Here is a 14,448-nt window from a genome sequence, read left to right as displayed (position 1 = left end):
AATCGGAGTTTGATCGAAGCTGCCGTGTGTTCTGCGCTCGTTCCATCGATATTGCTTTTTTTTTCGGCCAAAGATCGCGCAACGTGATTGGTTCTCGCGTCGCTCGTCGCCACTCGTCGCACTGCCAATCGCACGCAAAATTCGATCGCGAAGCCCCCAATTTCCGGCGCGCCGAGGTCGCGGTTGGCGGCCCTTCGACCCGTGCGAGAGGCGAGAGCCGAGAGAGCCACACTGAGCAGTCGCTCGCTTCAAAAGAATCGAAGCAAAGATGGACTCCTGAGAGATTTTTATACACACACCAGAGTCGTGCCCCCCCGAAGACTTGGGAATATCTCGCCATTAAATTCTCACCGAGGCGCGCCCGAGGAGGGCCGAACGTTCTTTTATGATCACGCTCGCGAGGTGTGAACGATGATCGTGCAGGAGCCAGTGCAGGTAACGGGGCAGAGAGAATGACGGAGTGACGGGGGGAAAAAAAGTAAAAGTGTTGGATTCTCGTTGGGAGACCTCGTTGCCGCTGTGAACATGCGAGATTTCGTATATCGGGGCCGCATATCCACGCGACGACGTCCGCGCGCGCCTCGACGGCTTCGATCGCGCCGAACGACTTCCCACGGCGCGGTCGCCTCTTAAAGGCAGGATCGTCTCCAGAGACACAGTCTCTTTCGCGCTCCTTATCTACCCGTCTTTATTGATGTTCCGGACGTGTGCAGCCCTCGGGTCTGTTTGCCACGCTGCAAAGGAACGAGCGGGGCGAAGGAGAGCTCGAGGCTATGAATAAGCGCGAAACTTCCTTGTACTTGTGGATTTTTGACAAACGGTCCACTGAGAATCTCTAATGCGGAAGAGAAACGTTGCTTCTAGAGTTCAGATCCGTCGTGGTCCGCCAGATTGTTGAGAAATTCAACTTGTTATTTTGCGTTTGCAAATTATGTTAGTAAATATGAGTATTGCGCGTGTATCGGCTGAACAATGAGATGTTCGGCATCCAGAATCAAACGCGATAGAGCACATATTGTTTGTATGCCATCTTATCAATTCAGAGATTATAGCGATATTAAACGTTTCCGGAATTATATAGCGTTTATAGCATTACATATGGTTAATTAAGGTAACACTTTTAAACATGCTTTTAGGGTCTATTGAGTTAATTGAGTAACATTGATATATTACATTATTCGTGTAATAACGGGCTATAATGTGCAATAATGTAGCTATCTATGTTTTTTCTAATATTACGTTGAAATCTAAGAACATAGATAATATATATTTTATTGTTGGCAGAGTATACATTATAAGTATCTTTATCGATAATTTCTTGCATGTCATCTTGCCTCTTTTACTTGATAATTCATATTACTGTTGCATAATTGGTTACCGAGATAAATGTTGAATTTTTCAATTTTAGGCAGCCATATGGCACTGTTTAAATCATTATGCTTATCCAGATGCTATATTCCTGGCGGAACGGTTGTGTGCAGAAGGTAGGATCATCTACTTTTTTTTTAATCGATTTATCGTCATATTCTGGTAGAAAGAATGAATTTACGATTTTATGCATATATACATATTGATATTGATATATTATTACAGTGGACACTGAAGAAAGTTTGTTTCTTTTGGCAACATGTTACTATCGCTCTGGCCGGATTAGGCAAGCTTATGCCTTGTTATCCCAGAAGGCGCCTAGTACAGCACAATGTAGGTTTCTGCTAGCGAAATGTTGTTGCGATCTGGAAAAGTAAGTAACGTGATGTCTCGTTTCATTCGCCTGCTGTACATAATGTGAGTACATAATATTGATTTTCTATCAAAAATTTCCAGATATGCGGAAGCAGAGGCTGCGATAATCGGCGGGTATTACAAGCAATTGAAGAATTTGGAAGAAATAATAACTCAATTCGGAGAACAGGCGTGCTTTTCCCTGCAGATAATAGCGAAGATTTACTACAAAATGATGCGTACCGCGAGAGGTAACGAGGCGCACAAGCTGGCTTTGAAATTGAATCCCTTTCTCTGGCACTCGTTCGAGGAGCTCTGTAACGTCGGCGAGAAGGTGGATCCCGCCAAGGTTTTTCAGTTAGACAAACTAGATTCTTTCGCTATGTGCCACGGTACCGTGTCCACGCTCAACTATTTCACTGAACCGGATCTTATCGTACCTGGAAATAACGCCAATTCACCTATGTCGAACGGCACTAACATGTACGTACATATACAATATACAACATAATAATTCCTTTTTTATTAACATTTTATTTTGCGCATTGCAGGACACCCGTGACGACAGTACCAACGCTGATAAATGGCGGCCAGGTACCTCAGGTTCGATTGTGTTCCACTATGGAGGAGACCCCACAAAATGCGCCAATTCACTATAGCAACTGTTCCTCGATATCGCCGAGGACCAAGGGACTGTCGCGTTATCGCAGCATGTTCAGCAATTCTATGAGTCCGCTCACGCCTAGCTTCGGTATTTTGCCGCTGGAAAACAATACACCTGAGCCGACAGTTCCACCCTCGCATACGACTCTCACGGAAGCCAACGACCAAAAGAGCTTGGCGAAACGCGTCAGTAGTCTAAGAGCTCATGTAGGGGTAAGTTTAGTTTCTCAGCCATTATAAGTGCTGGTTTACAACCTTGCTTTAAAGGGTATTTAAGCTCTAAGCCGTAAGAAATTGACCAATTAGTCGAATATTCTCCTCAAATTCCATTGTGATTGGTCAATTTCTTACGGCTTAGAGCTTAAATATCCTTTAAAGCAAGGTTGTAGACCAGCACTAATGTCGGCATTATAATACGGCAACTTAATGTTTTTCGCTCTCGTATTCTGCAGCAATTGATGTCGAGAAAAGAAACACCGTTGCAACAAGGCAAATCAGTATTTTCCCAGTCGGGTAATACAAGCAATACTGCCAATATTGTGACAGTGACAGCGGCTAATCCGACTTCACCCCCGTCACCGACGTTTCAGGGTACCAATGTTAGACGGTCGTCACGACTTTTCAGCCACAATTCCGTAAAGGTACAATTTTTTTGCTTTTATTCTTTTAGCTACGCTCATTTTATCGTTCACCGGCAATTTGGTACGATCCATATATTTCAGGAAAACAATAAGTCACCTAATAGGAATAAATTCGCAACTCCAAAGTCTCCGTCTCGGAAGACGAAAGCGAGACTAGCCAAGGCGAATTTGAACAAAGCCAACTTTAACGAGTTAAATGAGAGGAATAGAAATGAAAAGGAGAAAAGCGAAACGATTACGTCGGAAAAAGCTGTGGCTAACGCAAACGCACTCAATGCCCAAAATAATAATATTCATTCTGGGATAACGTTACAAAAGCAATCGGCAGGTACGTTAATTGTATTTAATTAATTTATTTGATATGTCTTTCTCTTGTTAGGATGGTTTTGAATGTTTTTGTCTGCAATTTTTCAGAAGGATTGATGTCTTTATTGCGAGATTTAGGGACGGCGTATCAGCACTTGAGTCAGTTCAAATGTACGCAAGCGGTTGAAATATTGAGTATATTGCCGACACAGCACTATAACACAGGCTGGGTACTGTCCATGATGGCTCGTGCACATTTCGAAATGATGGATTATAAGAAGGCTGCTAGGTAACAAACTTATATTAAATATCACTATCAAAAAATATATTTATTTCTGCGCTTTCTTCCATTTATAATGAAATAAACATAAGTTCAATCTTTGGAGCAAGAATATGAAAAAAAAAACCGGGTAGAAAGTATAATAAAAAACAGATCTTTTCTTTGTTTCTGATACATTTGCATTCTTTTTTCCCCTTCTTTTTTAAAATTCTATTTGCTTCATTTCTTTCGTGCAAAGTTATTTCGCCGAAGTACGACAGTTAGAGCCACAGAGGACAGAATTGATGGAGATTTATAGCACCGTTCTGTGGCATCTACATGCGGAAGTACAGTTGTCTACACTTGCTCAAGATCTGGTTTCCCAAGACCGTAATTCGGCGGCGGCATGGTGCGCCACGGGCAATCTCTTCTCGGCGCAAACGGAACACGAAACTGCAATCAAGTTTTTCCAAAGAGCTATTCAGGTACTGTGCGTTTGTCCTAGTTATAGCGTGGTAAAATATTAACAATGCACATACGATTGTTATTTCATAGAGTAATGTGTTATTCTTTGATTATTTATTAGGTGGATCCTAATTTTCCGTACGCCTATACATTACTAGGACACGAATACGTTTTGACTGAGGAACTAGATAAAGCAATTACTGCTTTTCGTAATGCCATCAGACTCGACCCCAGACATTATAATGCATGGTAAATTTTTGTAAAGAATTTTATTAGTATCATAACGTTTCATACTTTTTGATTATTCTCTGAGTCTATATGTAAAATTTTTCTTCATATTGTTGAAGGTTCGGATTGGGAACGATATTTTCGAAACAGGAACAATATAGTTTAGCGGAGTTACACTTTAAACGGGCCTTACAAATAAATCCGCAGAATTCTGCGCTGATGTGCCACATAGGTGTCGTGCAACACGCTCTGAAGAAAACCGACCAGGCGTTAAAGACTTTGAACACCGCGCTAGTTAACGATCCGGATAATACTTTGTGCAAATTTCATCGCGCGAGCATCAACTTCTCCATTGGTCGACATATGGAAGCTCTAAGAGAATTCGAGGAGCTAAAGAACATTATACCCAAAGAATCTCTAGTCTATTATTCAATAGGAAAGGTAAGAGATCAGTTAATCGAACGGAATTTTTTATCTTGATTTCTCTTATTTAAATATACCTATTTGTTTTTGAAACAGGTGCATAAAAAATTGGGTAATACCCATCTTGCGTTAATGTACTTTAGTTGGGCAACGGATTTAGATCCGAAAGGTGTTAATAGTCAAATTAAGGAGGCTATATTGAGTCCTGGTCAAGGAGATGACGATTCCCCGCCGACACAATCAGGTATATGATTATCAGATATAGTGAGAGCTATATAGAATTTTAATTTTTTTAGAATATTAAAATTTGAGATTATTTGCGTTAAAAATATATTATTTGCTATTTTATACTTAGACAACTGAAATGGTTTAATTTAATGTCACTTTGTCACAAATATGAATTATTGATAACATAATGGTTTACAATTAATTTCGAGTCTCTCATTCAAAATTATTATATTCCTACAGATGAACAGCAAGCACAAAGTAATTCAATGGAACAAGATGTCGAAACCAGTAGAGAAGGAAGTGCCGCGCCACTTGCCGGAAACGTCTCGGTCGAGCCACATGCCGACGACAGCGACGATAGTTTATGAAAACGATATGCGAGAAAACTTCCGTGAGGAAAAATATGGAGCGTCCTTATTCTCGTTGTCAGTCATTCGAATCGTTTCTCATTCGTCAACCTGGTTTCGCTTACAGAATCACTGATGCGCGATCATTGATTTAAATTGAACGGTTGTCGAACATCTTTGCGAACTATTCCGTACCATTCATGATTCGGTTAAAAGGAGTTATTATATTATTATTTCACATCATCAAATTTTCTTTTCATCTTGCACGAATTCGAAATTCTTATATACACGGATGCGGTGTCCTTGCGATAATAGAAGACTCGCGTGTCGTACCCTTTATCGACTTGTACATTACGCGTTCGCCTGTGTATATTTTTTTACGATTGCTCGATCACCTTTTGTATTTCTTCATGCGCTCTTCAATCATCTTTCTCTCTCTCTCTTATACCTCGTTCCTCGCGAATTAAAAACCGCTTAAAGTCAAACGTGACTAGGAGACGGAAACGTGAAGCTGAGCTTCACGTTTGGCTTTAAAAAGGCTCGATTACAAGAAGAATAAAAGGAGAAGGGGTGATTTAATTCTCGCTCGTGGACGAGGTATTAGAGATTTACGGTTGAGTTGAGACTGTATCATGTTGCGAAAAGATGAACGAATATAACCGTAAGCATGTCGTATATAGTTAGGTAATATAATTAATTGTTCGCGAATAAGGAGGAAGAGTCTTGTGTAAATGTAAATTATTATTACTGTGTATTTACCGCTATTATTACTATTACTATTAGCGCTATCATTACCATTATTATTCGTATGGATTATCATTGTTGATTTAGTGATTGTGAAGATACCGCTGGCCGCTCGGCGTCGGAGCGGCCGCTGGACGATCGTGCAATTCTCGTCATGAAGATCCCTTGATTTGATCGAATATACGAGTCCGGAACACCGCAACGGCGATTTCGGTGGTTCAGTAATCGCGCGATTACAACATATTCGGTTTTCGATCTCGACTCGATATCCGGAATTTAGCATAACTCGCCTCGCAAATGTCTATATATATATAGAAATACTCGTCGGATTATATTCTTAATAGTGCTGGACAGAATTTATGACGTTTACGGCGTCGGTCTTCGTATCAATATTAAGTGTACAATGCAAACTGTGTCGCTATTCCTCAAATTACGTCGGATTTCCCGCAACCTAAATCGCAATCGTGTTGCATCCGGAGGAGCGGCGTATATAAATATATACGTTTATCTCTAATTTCGAACGAATTGAGTTGTGACCCTCTAGCGCTGGCACCGTCGCGCGTGACTGTAACATTTTATATTGTACACGTAATTAAACGAAAGACACGTCACGGAAAAAAAGAAAAAAAAAGTTATAGACAAATCGCCGACTGAGAAATGCGTCTGTGTGGTGCACGCAGATACGCGTATATTCCCCTTGTTTCTTCCGCTCCTTTATATCTCTATCCTTTTGCGATTTATTTATTTATTTATATCTTTTTCGTACGTGTCCCCTCGCGTTCCGCGTTTCATCCCGTGCCTTCGAAGGGGAAACAGAATGGGAACGAGAGCGGGGAGCTCTTTCTGCATATCCGGCATATTAGCGTCTAATCTCGTTATTTATTAACGGCGTCTAATCGTTTATTTATTGTTTGATGAGCCACGTACGTTTATTACCGAGCGGAAATGTGGAGTCGCAAACTATCTTCCAAAGAATTTAGGAAACCAATACGCGTAATGTATGTGATGTCTGGCTCGCCTTTTACCCCAAGCCTCCGCGATACAGAAACCGAGAAGGTTCGATCGAAGTCAACAATCGCTGCCGTGTTACTCGTTACAAAGAGGTGTATGCGCAAAATAAAGGCCTGCACTTTTTACGGAACGCTGTTTTCACGACTCTACTCCCACCCCCTGCGATCTCCGATATATGTTTATAGATCGACCTTTCGCACGGCGAGAGAATTAAAAAAGTAATTTTTAAGCTCGTAGCGCAAAAATGTAGCGTATGTTAAAAATAAGAAAAACGGTCAGTATGTTTGCAACAACGTGAGATAACGGAGAGAACGATTGCTGATACGAAGACGGTGAGAGGGGAGCAAAACGGTGGACGTCGACCCGCGGGGTCGTCCGTCTCTTTCGTCTTCTTCTGTTTATCGTTCTTGCCGCCGACAAGAATCGACAGTGGTTCGCGAAGTGCGTTGTGAAGCGAATTGGGAATTGATGAGGCGAGCGGACCGAGCGGCGAGTATGACCCTTCGAGGGTCCAGGAGAGACTCGGACGTCGTCCTGTCTAACTTCGGTCATATTAAGGAACACCTCTTCAAATTCCTCGTCATCGGCGATTACGGAGTCGGTGAGTCACGGACAAGATTCTCGATTGATAAACCCCTAATATATATTCGAATTGCATCATAAATTTCTCTTACGTGATAGATAAGATAAATATTGTTCATTAATATCCAATAATCTTTATCTCTTTCTCTAATTTCGTAATAAATAACACCTAACGCTTTGAAAAAATTGTAAACAAGTTTTTTATGAAATTTTGGCTGCATTTCGATATATTCACTGTCAGCAACTTTCAGTACTGAAAATCTATAGTATACGTGACGTAAAATATTTGCAGTACGACAGTGAATATCGGAATGCAGCCTTTCAATGTCTTTGCATATTATTCAATGGAATTCAATCTTTCTATAAGAAGAATTATAGATCCAACTTTAGACTGACAGAATTTATTTATTTTAGGCAAAACTGCGCTGGTCAGAAGATACACGGAAGGTAATTTGTTGTAATTTGTCTCCTGCTCTTGTTCATTATCGGCCAGAATCGTTCCGCAAGAAGTCCCCATTGAAAATCTTAAACGTCACAGACAAGCGGATCGCATGTCGCGAGAGGATATTATAATTGTGGGGGCGTGCATTCTTAGAATGGAAGGGAAAAGAAATGCGTTCAAGCCGGCTTATCTGTTTTAACGATATACGTGCGTCAAACACCGCAGCTGCGGTATTATGACACTGCGGACACTTCACCGGCGCAACACTCTCTCGAAACTGTCCTCTTTTCCAGGGAAGTTCTCCTCGAATTACAAGATTACCATAGGCGCCGATTTTGCGATAAAAACGCTCGATTGGGATCCGCAAACTAAAATAAACTTGCAGCTATGGTACTTGTAGATGCATAATTTATATTGTTCACTATTTCATTGTCCACGAAGGCTCTCGCACTTATTTTGCGGGCCTCGGAATTATTCTTAATCTCGCGAGGTACACAACTACAAAGACTGAATAATTTTATTCTGAATATTTCAGGGACATTGCCGGTCACGAGCGATTCGGATACATGACGAGGGTCTATTATAAATACGCGTAAGTATGACTTTAACGTGCTTCTTATTATTCGATCGGAATTAGTTTGTTTCTTCTATATTAAATATGTGTCTATTATTATCATAGATATAGACACACTTTGCTCCAATTTAACGGTATGTCTCGTTCCGACAAAACTAGATACAAAATTGTATTTTTTTGACCAATTGAAAAATTTTAATTGTTTTTTTGATTTGTTACAATTTAATTTTTTTATTTATCGATCTTTCTCGTTCGTTGATTTGACATGCACGTAGGGTAGCCGCGGCTCTCGTATTCGACATCTCGCGCGCGGCGACCTTCCAATCGATGAAGAAGTGGCTGAACGATCTCAGAGAGAAGGTCACGCTGCCAGACGGCTCGAGCATCCCGATCGTGCTCCTGGCGAACAAATGCGACATATCAGTCGCCGTCACCGACGAGCAGATCTCCAAGTTCTGCAGGGAGAACAAGATACACGCCTGGTACGCGACTTCCGCAAAGAACAACACTAACGTCGGTAGGTGGATGATTGGCTTGCCTCCAGAACGTCTCTCCCGTAAATTTATATATTAAAAAGTTATTTTTTCGCTTATTAAATCTTTGTTATTATTTAGAAAATAATAGTCATTAATATTTTTAATTGTTATTAAAGAGAGGGACAAAAGGACTCCAAGAATCTTTGATTGTGCGTTGATACTGTGCGCTTATTTTCCCTTGCATTGCTGCCGTGATAAGAACTGTTACAATCGTCAATACGTAGCGAATATCGAGATCACTAGATTCTGTGTAGCGTACAATATTTTTTATATTTATTCTTTTTGAGAGTTGTATTATATGACCGGAGGCAAAATTCACTGTTATCTCTCACGATGCAAATAACAGTGAGTCGAGAACTGATTCCACGTTATCCCTAAATTCACAGATGCAGCGGTACGCTATTTGGTGGACAAGGTGCTGAGTGCGAGAATCGATAACGGTATACGGGACTCTATCCGATTACGCGAGAACTCGTTGAATCGTGAAAAATCTACTTGCTGCAAGTAGAACGATGTGCATGCATGACTGATCATTTTTAAATCGTCGAGGGTATATACATACACGTCAATCAACGTGAACGAGATGCGTACAGAACAGATAATCGAGAGATTATCGAACACGATTGTCGTGTAATGGCAAAACAAAGCTAAGAAAATATATCGTTAAATTTAAAAGATTTACGCGTTGTCATAATATAAATTTGTTTTACGCGATAACCATTATCATTACTGGCCGTTATCATTTATTAGCCGCGTAGTGTTCTCTTTATAAATTTACATATTAGATATTACATAATGAATTACACGTAAAAACAATAACTATGACGATTTATTATGATTATATCCCTTTAATTAAATCTGAAATAACTTTTAATTAAAAGTAGGTGGATAAAAAATTTTTCAGAGTTTTCGAAATTCAATAGAAATGAAAGATGTCGTTATCAATGTCAATTATATATCTCGTGTTCTCTTTATAAATTTACATATCGTATAATAAATTATATTGATGAAAAATAACTACGACGATTTATCGTGGTTGTCTCTTTAATTGAAAGACTAATATTTCTAAAAGCAATCAAGATTTGACTGCAGGTATGTTATTTTTGTGTGTAAATTGCAAGCTCATGTAAACATGGCTCAAGTCACATGGTTTGTACAAGTTCTACTCGCTGCAATGCTGATAACAATTTTATCAGACGTTTAAGTAGCATTTAAGCGTTTGAGAATAGCGCCGAGCGGAGAAAGATAATGAGCGTCTCCAGGTCGAGTTAGGTTGATTGGAAGGAAAATATAACGCGTCACAGCAGTCCCACAGAGTCAGTCCTGGTCAGTCCTGGTCCCACGCAGCTCATACAGATATGCCTACATTCCTGTGCTACTTAGGCAAATAATCTGAAGCTCATAGAACTCTAGAACGTGTATTTAGTTACATTTTTTCAATTCGACGTGAAGTGTGGGGTACAGGCGCAATATTAGATTACTGAGCTCGTTATTCGTAACAAAAATAAAGAGTAACGATGACTGACAATCTTCCAGATAGCGTGAATACTGGTAAGTGAGAAAATAACTAAATTAAATCTCTTAAGTAAGAAAAATTAAGAAGCACAGAGTAATGCAGTAAATCGTTAAATACTGTATCAGAAAGAATGATAATTGTTCTCTATTGGATTAAGTTGCACAGATTTCGATATTTTCTAAAAACTTTAGTTTATTATATTGTATTTTTCGGAACAGTGCTAGGAAGCAAACGATTGTCCGAGCTCGGGAAAACGTTAACGCACGAACATCTGGCTCTCGATTTTCGTAAATTTTACGTACCACCGCCGAAGCATCTTAAACGTTTCCCTGACGGCTGTCTGTCTCTTCAGAATATCGGATACATTCGGCAGTACCCGTAAGTCAAATTGAAATATTTTTCTCCATAGTTCCGCATAAAATAAGAGTTTTCATGCAATTGTTATTATAATCGTCATATATATCAATAAATAAACGGTTGAATTAATAAAGATTGAACTCAAGATGACAAATATGGATTTAACCGTTTTGTATCAGATATAGCAGTTCATATAATTTGGAGTTTTACGATGGCGACGCGGCGAAAGCTGTCTATAAAGACGTAGAATTATTCAAAGAAGCCGGTGGCGGAACCATCGTGGAGAACAGTAATCATGGTTTGAAACGCGATATTTCTTTAATGAAGAACGTCAGCCGGTCCTTGGGAATTAACGTAATTGCGGGAACTGGTATAGTATGCTACGTGTATATAATAATAATAATATTATTATTGCGTATAATACTATATAATTTAAAATAATAATACATTATTGCTATTCGTTATATACATATTTGCAACTTCACAGGATATTATGTCGCTAGCGTGCAAAATGCATCGACTCTCAATATGACCAAAGAAGAAATGTACAACCTGATGCAGAAAGAATTGGAAGAGAGTTGCGTAGAGTGTCCTGATGTAAAGGCAGGATTTATCGGGGAGGTCGGCAGTACTTGGCCAATCGAAGGTACGCTGATTGGAACAATCTATCAAATATTTTTCGCAATTACTACTATAATTATTTGTGAACCATTTGATTCTACTCATCAATTCTTGTACTAAGATATTACATATATATTATAATATATTATATTAAATATGTTATATTATATATAATATAATTATAAATATATTATAATATATTATATTAAAATATTATATACATGTAATGTACTAAAATATTATAATATTCGAATTAGACTTTGAAAAACGTGCCATTTGTGCGACTGGCGAGCTCCAAGCTCAGTTACGTTGTTCTGTGAGCTTTCATCCTGGAAGAGACGCATCTGCGCCTATGGAAATAATGAGGATCTATCAAGAGGCTGGTGGCGATGCGAGCAAGGCTATTATGTCTCACATAGATCGTAAGATCCACGAATTTCTTCTTTTTCTTTATCAATTTCTGACTTTTAACTTGCACACTCGAATGTGTCTCGCTACAGGTAATTAAACTTATTTGCTAGGTACGTTGATAAAAAAGGAACGACTCATGGAATTCGCCGATACTACCAAATGTTACATTCAATTCGACCTGTTCGGTACCGAGTGCTCTTACTATCAGCTGAACCCGTCGGCCGATATGCTGTCAGATGCACAACGTGTCAAACGTATTGCATGGCTGAAGGATGAGAAAAAACTGGATCGAGTTCTCATGAGTCACGATATACACACCAAACATCGGCTGGTATGCGTCTCCCTTATATTTTCTAATTGCCATTTAATTTCATAAACTATAATTTCTTCTAATTACTTTCATAAATTAACTTTTCCTTTTAAGATACATTTCGGCGGCCATGGATACTCTCATATCGCCAACAACGTCCTGCCGACCATGGTGAACAAGGGCTTCACGAAGGAAGACATCGAATTGATAACGGTTGAAAATCCTAAGAGATGGCTTACTCGGAAATAATTTACTTGCGAAACAAACTGCGCTCTGCCTTACAATTTAACACTATCATTTTCATGAATAGCACTTTTCTATTGATTGTGGACTAATAGAATATATTAATCTTTAATTGCTTTTCTCATTAATTGTATTTAGTGATAAACAATGTTAAAATTTTGTTATATAATTTGATTTAACGAGAACGCTGATCTCTGTATGTCGACTCGAATAACGGCGAAATCCTCGAGATATCTCCTTCTTTTAATAATGTTTAAAGCTTGTTAATCTTTGTTATGTACTTCCGCGACTAATTCAATAATAAACAATGCTAAAATGTTATTATATAACTCGCTTTCACGAGAACGCGGATCTGTGAATACCGACTCGAATAACGGCAAGATTCTCGAGATGTCTCTTTCTCTTAAAAATGTTTGCAATTTGTTAATGTTTCTTATGCATTTCTGCGACTAATCCGACGATGAACAATAACAAAATGTTGCTATATGTATAATTATATTCAACGAAAACTTGCGAATCTCTGCATATCGATTTCAAAAGCACGCATTAATTCTTGAAAAATTTCCCTCTTTTAACTATATTTCCTGCTTGATGATTTATATATAAATTTTGGAAACAAATTCGATGCTAAACAATGCTGGAAACTTGTTAATTTAAATTTAAATTGATGAGAAAGATGACTTTGCATAAATATTCCAAAGACCTCTTTCGTTAGCAAAACACTAGCGCAACATTTATATTATAACTATTTAATTATTTAAAAAAATAATTTCATGTATATCTTGCTCTTCCGAAGAAAATAAATGGAATAATAAATAATCTCAATTTATTAATTTTATTATCTTAATCCAAAGTACCAAATATACATGACGTTTTATATATGCGTAAATTATTTAAACGAATGTAATTAAAAAATATGTTAATAATCAAATAAATAAAATGTTTTGATCCTAGATTATAATTAAACAATAGCGACAATTTGATTTTGCATGTAGAAATACTCGAAAGATCATAATAATTGTCACAAGAATTTATTCAGATGAGAGGTGTTAGGCAAGAATTCGATTTCACATGGTCGGAAATATCCGAAAAATTCTTCTCAATTATTAGGAGCGCACGATAGTGAAGAGGTATATGGAGGTATTCAAAGCGCGGGCGCGCAGCATTATCACTAGCGCCATCTGTGATCGACAACTAGAAGTCGGTGATGCATTGACGTGATGGTAACAAGTGAGTTGATAAATACCTCCAGTAACCTCCTTGCCGAACATGCTTCTCTGGTAACCTGATCGTATAAATGGACAATTTTGACGACACTAAACTCATTTCTCTCGCCTGACATATCATACGAAAATATTCTTCTGACAAATTTCACGTCTCAACGGATGAATAATCATACAGATTTTATTTAATAATAATCTAACATTAAAATGTTTTGTTTATTTCACATTTCTTATTATTTTTAATAATTATAATTGCTTAAATAATTCACGGACATGCAAGATGTAACAAAATGCATTCCACATGCTAAGACATAACATATATAACCAATTGAAACCACCCGTAAAGCATTTGTTTTCTTTTGAACATATTACAATATATCTAAAATTATTTCGTTAAATTTCGGATCAGTCAAAGAAATGCATAAAACATCTAAAACATTATTGAAAAAAAGAAAATCTTGCGAGTGTTCGTGTTCGCGTAGAAATAAAATATGTATTCTGATTTTGTTTAAGATGGATTCAGTCACAGCTATTCTTACAACAAATTAAGAAATAATAAACTATGTGAAAAAAACATATCTCCAAAATTTCAATCA

General features: G+C 38.2%; 3 protein-coding genes across 3 annotated transcripts; all 3 read left to right on the top strand.

The window, feature by feature from the left end:
- The first annotated feature begins 199 nt into the window (after positions 1–199).
- Cdc27 (cell division cycle protein 27) lies at positions 200–7,167 on the top strand. Its single transcript, XM_071708100.1, has 13 exons — positions 200–435; positions 1,409–1,484; positions 1,594–1,741; positions 1,825–2,205; positions 2,274–2,598; positions 2,838–3,026; positions 3,108–3,354; positions 3,441–3,621; positions 3,851–4,076; positions 4,178–4,305; positions 4,404–4,725; positions 4,804–4,951; positions 5,176–7,167. Exons 1-13 carry the CDS (start codon positions 412–414, stop codon positions 5,301–5,303), a joined length of 2,523 nt encoding a protein of 840 aa, XP_071564201.1. The 5' UTR covers positions 200–411; the 3' UTR covers positions 5,304–7,167.
- Positions 7,168–7,303: 136 nt separating this feature from the next.
- Positions 7,304–9,848, top strand: LOC139773574 (ras-related protein Rab-32-like). The gene is made up of 6 exons (XM_071708104.1): positions 7,304–7,638; positions 8,034–8,066; positions 8,355–8,451; positions 8,597–8,653; positions 8,911–9,152; positions 9,558–9,848. The coding sequence occupies exons 1-6, from the start codon at positions 7,506–7,508 to the stop codon at positions 9,677–9,679; spliced, it is 684 nt and encodes a 227-aa protein (XP_071564205.1). The 5' UTR covers positions 7,304–7,505; the 3' UTR covers positions 9,680–9,848.
- Positions 9,849–10,335: 487 nt separating this feature from the next.
- On the top strand, positions 10,336–13,454 carry LOC139773573 (phosphotriesterase-related protein). Its single transcript, XM_071708103.1, has 7 exons — positions 10,336–10,722; positions 10,906–11,065; positions 11,224–11,414; positions 11,532–11,690; positions 11,923–12,087; positions 12,187–12,407; positions 12,501–13,454. Exons 1-7 carry the CDS (start codon positions 10,689–10,691, stop codon positions 12,633–12,635), a joined length of 1,065 nt encoding a protein of 354 aa, XP_071564204.1. The 5' UTR covers positions 10,336–10,688; the 3' UTR covers positions 12,636–13,454.
- Positions 13,455–14,448: the final 994 nt, after the last annotated feature.

The sequence above is a fragment of the Temnothorax nylanderi genome, unplaced genomic scaffold (genome assembly GCF_030848795.1).
Source record: "Temnothorax nylanderi isolate EJ_2023f unplaced genomic scaffold, tnyl_v1.0 TNYL_tig0064_pilon, whole genome shotgun sequence".
Classification (NCBI taxonomy): Eukaryota; Metazoa; Arthropoda; class Insecta; order Hymenoptera; family Formicidae; genus Temnothorax; species Temnothorax nylanderi.
Note: the sequence above shows the minus strand (reverse complement) of the source record. Positions and strands in the feature narration are given on the sequence as shown.

What these genes read in the sequence shown, in the direction of transcription:
- Cdc27 (XM_071708100.1), top strand. Translation starts at nt 412, where the DNA reads ATGATCGTGCAGGAGCCAGTGCAG. An exon ending in TCAGCCACAATTCCGTAAAG is followed by an intron (nt 3,027 to 3,107) that starts GTACAATTTTTT and finishes CATATATTTCAG; the next exon opens with GAAAACAATAAGTCACCTAA. An exon ending in GATTATAAGAAGGCTGCTAG is followed by an intron (nt 3,622 to 3,850) that starts GTAACAAACTTA and finishes TTTCGTGCAAAG; the next exon opens with TTATTTCGCCGAAGTACGAC.
- LOC139773573 (XM_071708103.1), top strand. Translation starts at nt 10,689, where the DNA reads ATGACTGACAATCTTCCAGATAGCGTGAATACTG. An exon ending in TCCAGATAGCGTGAATACTG is followed by an intron (nt 10,723 to 10,905) that starts GTAAGTGAGAAA and finishes TTTTCGGAACAG; the next exon opens with TGCTAGGAAGCAAACGATTG. An exon ending in TACACACCAAACATCGGCTG is followed by an intron (nt 12,408 to 12,500) that starts GTATGCGTCTCC and finishes TTTCCTTTTAAG; the next exon opens with ATACATTTCGGCGGCCATGG.
- LOC139773574 (XM_071708104.1), top strand. Translation starts at nt 7,506, where the DNA reads ATGAGGCGAGCGGACCGAGCGGCGAGTATGACCCTTCGAGGGTCCAGG. An exon ending in GGTCAGAAGATACACGGAAG is followed by an intron (nt 8,067 to 8,354) that starts GTAATTTGTTGT and finishes CCTCTTTTCCAG; the next exon opens with GGAAGTTCTCCTCGAATTAC. An exon ending in AAAATAAACTTGCAGCTATG is followed by an intron (nt 8,452 to 8,596) that starts GTACTTGTAGAT and finishes TGAATATTTCAG; the next exon opens with GGACATTGCCGGTCACGAGC.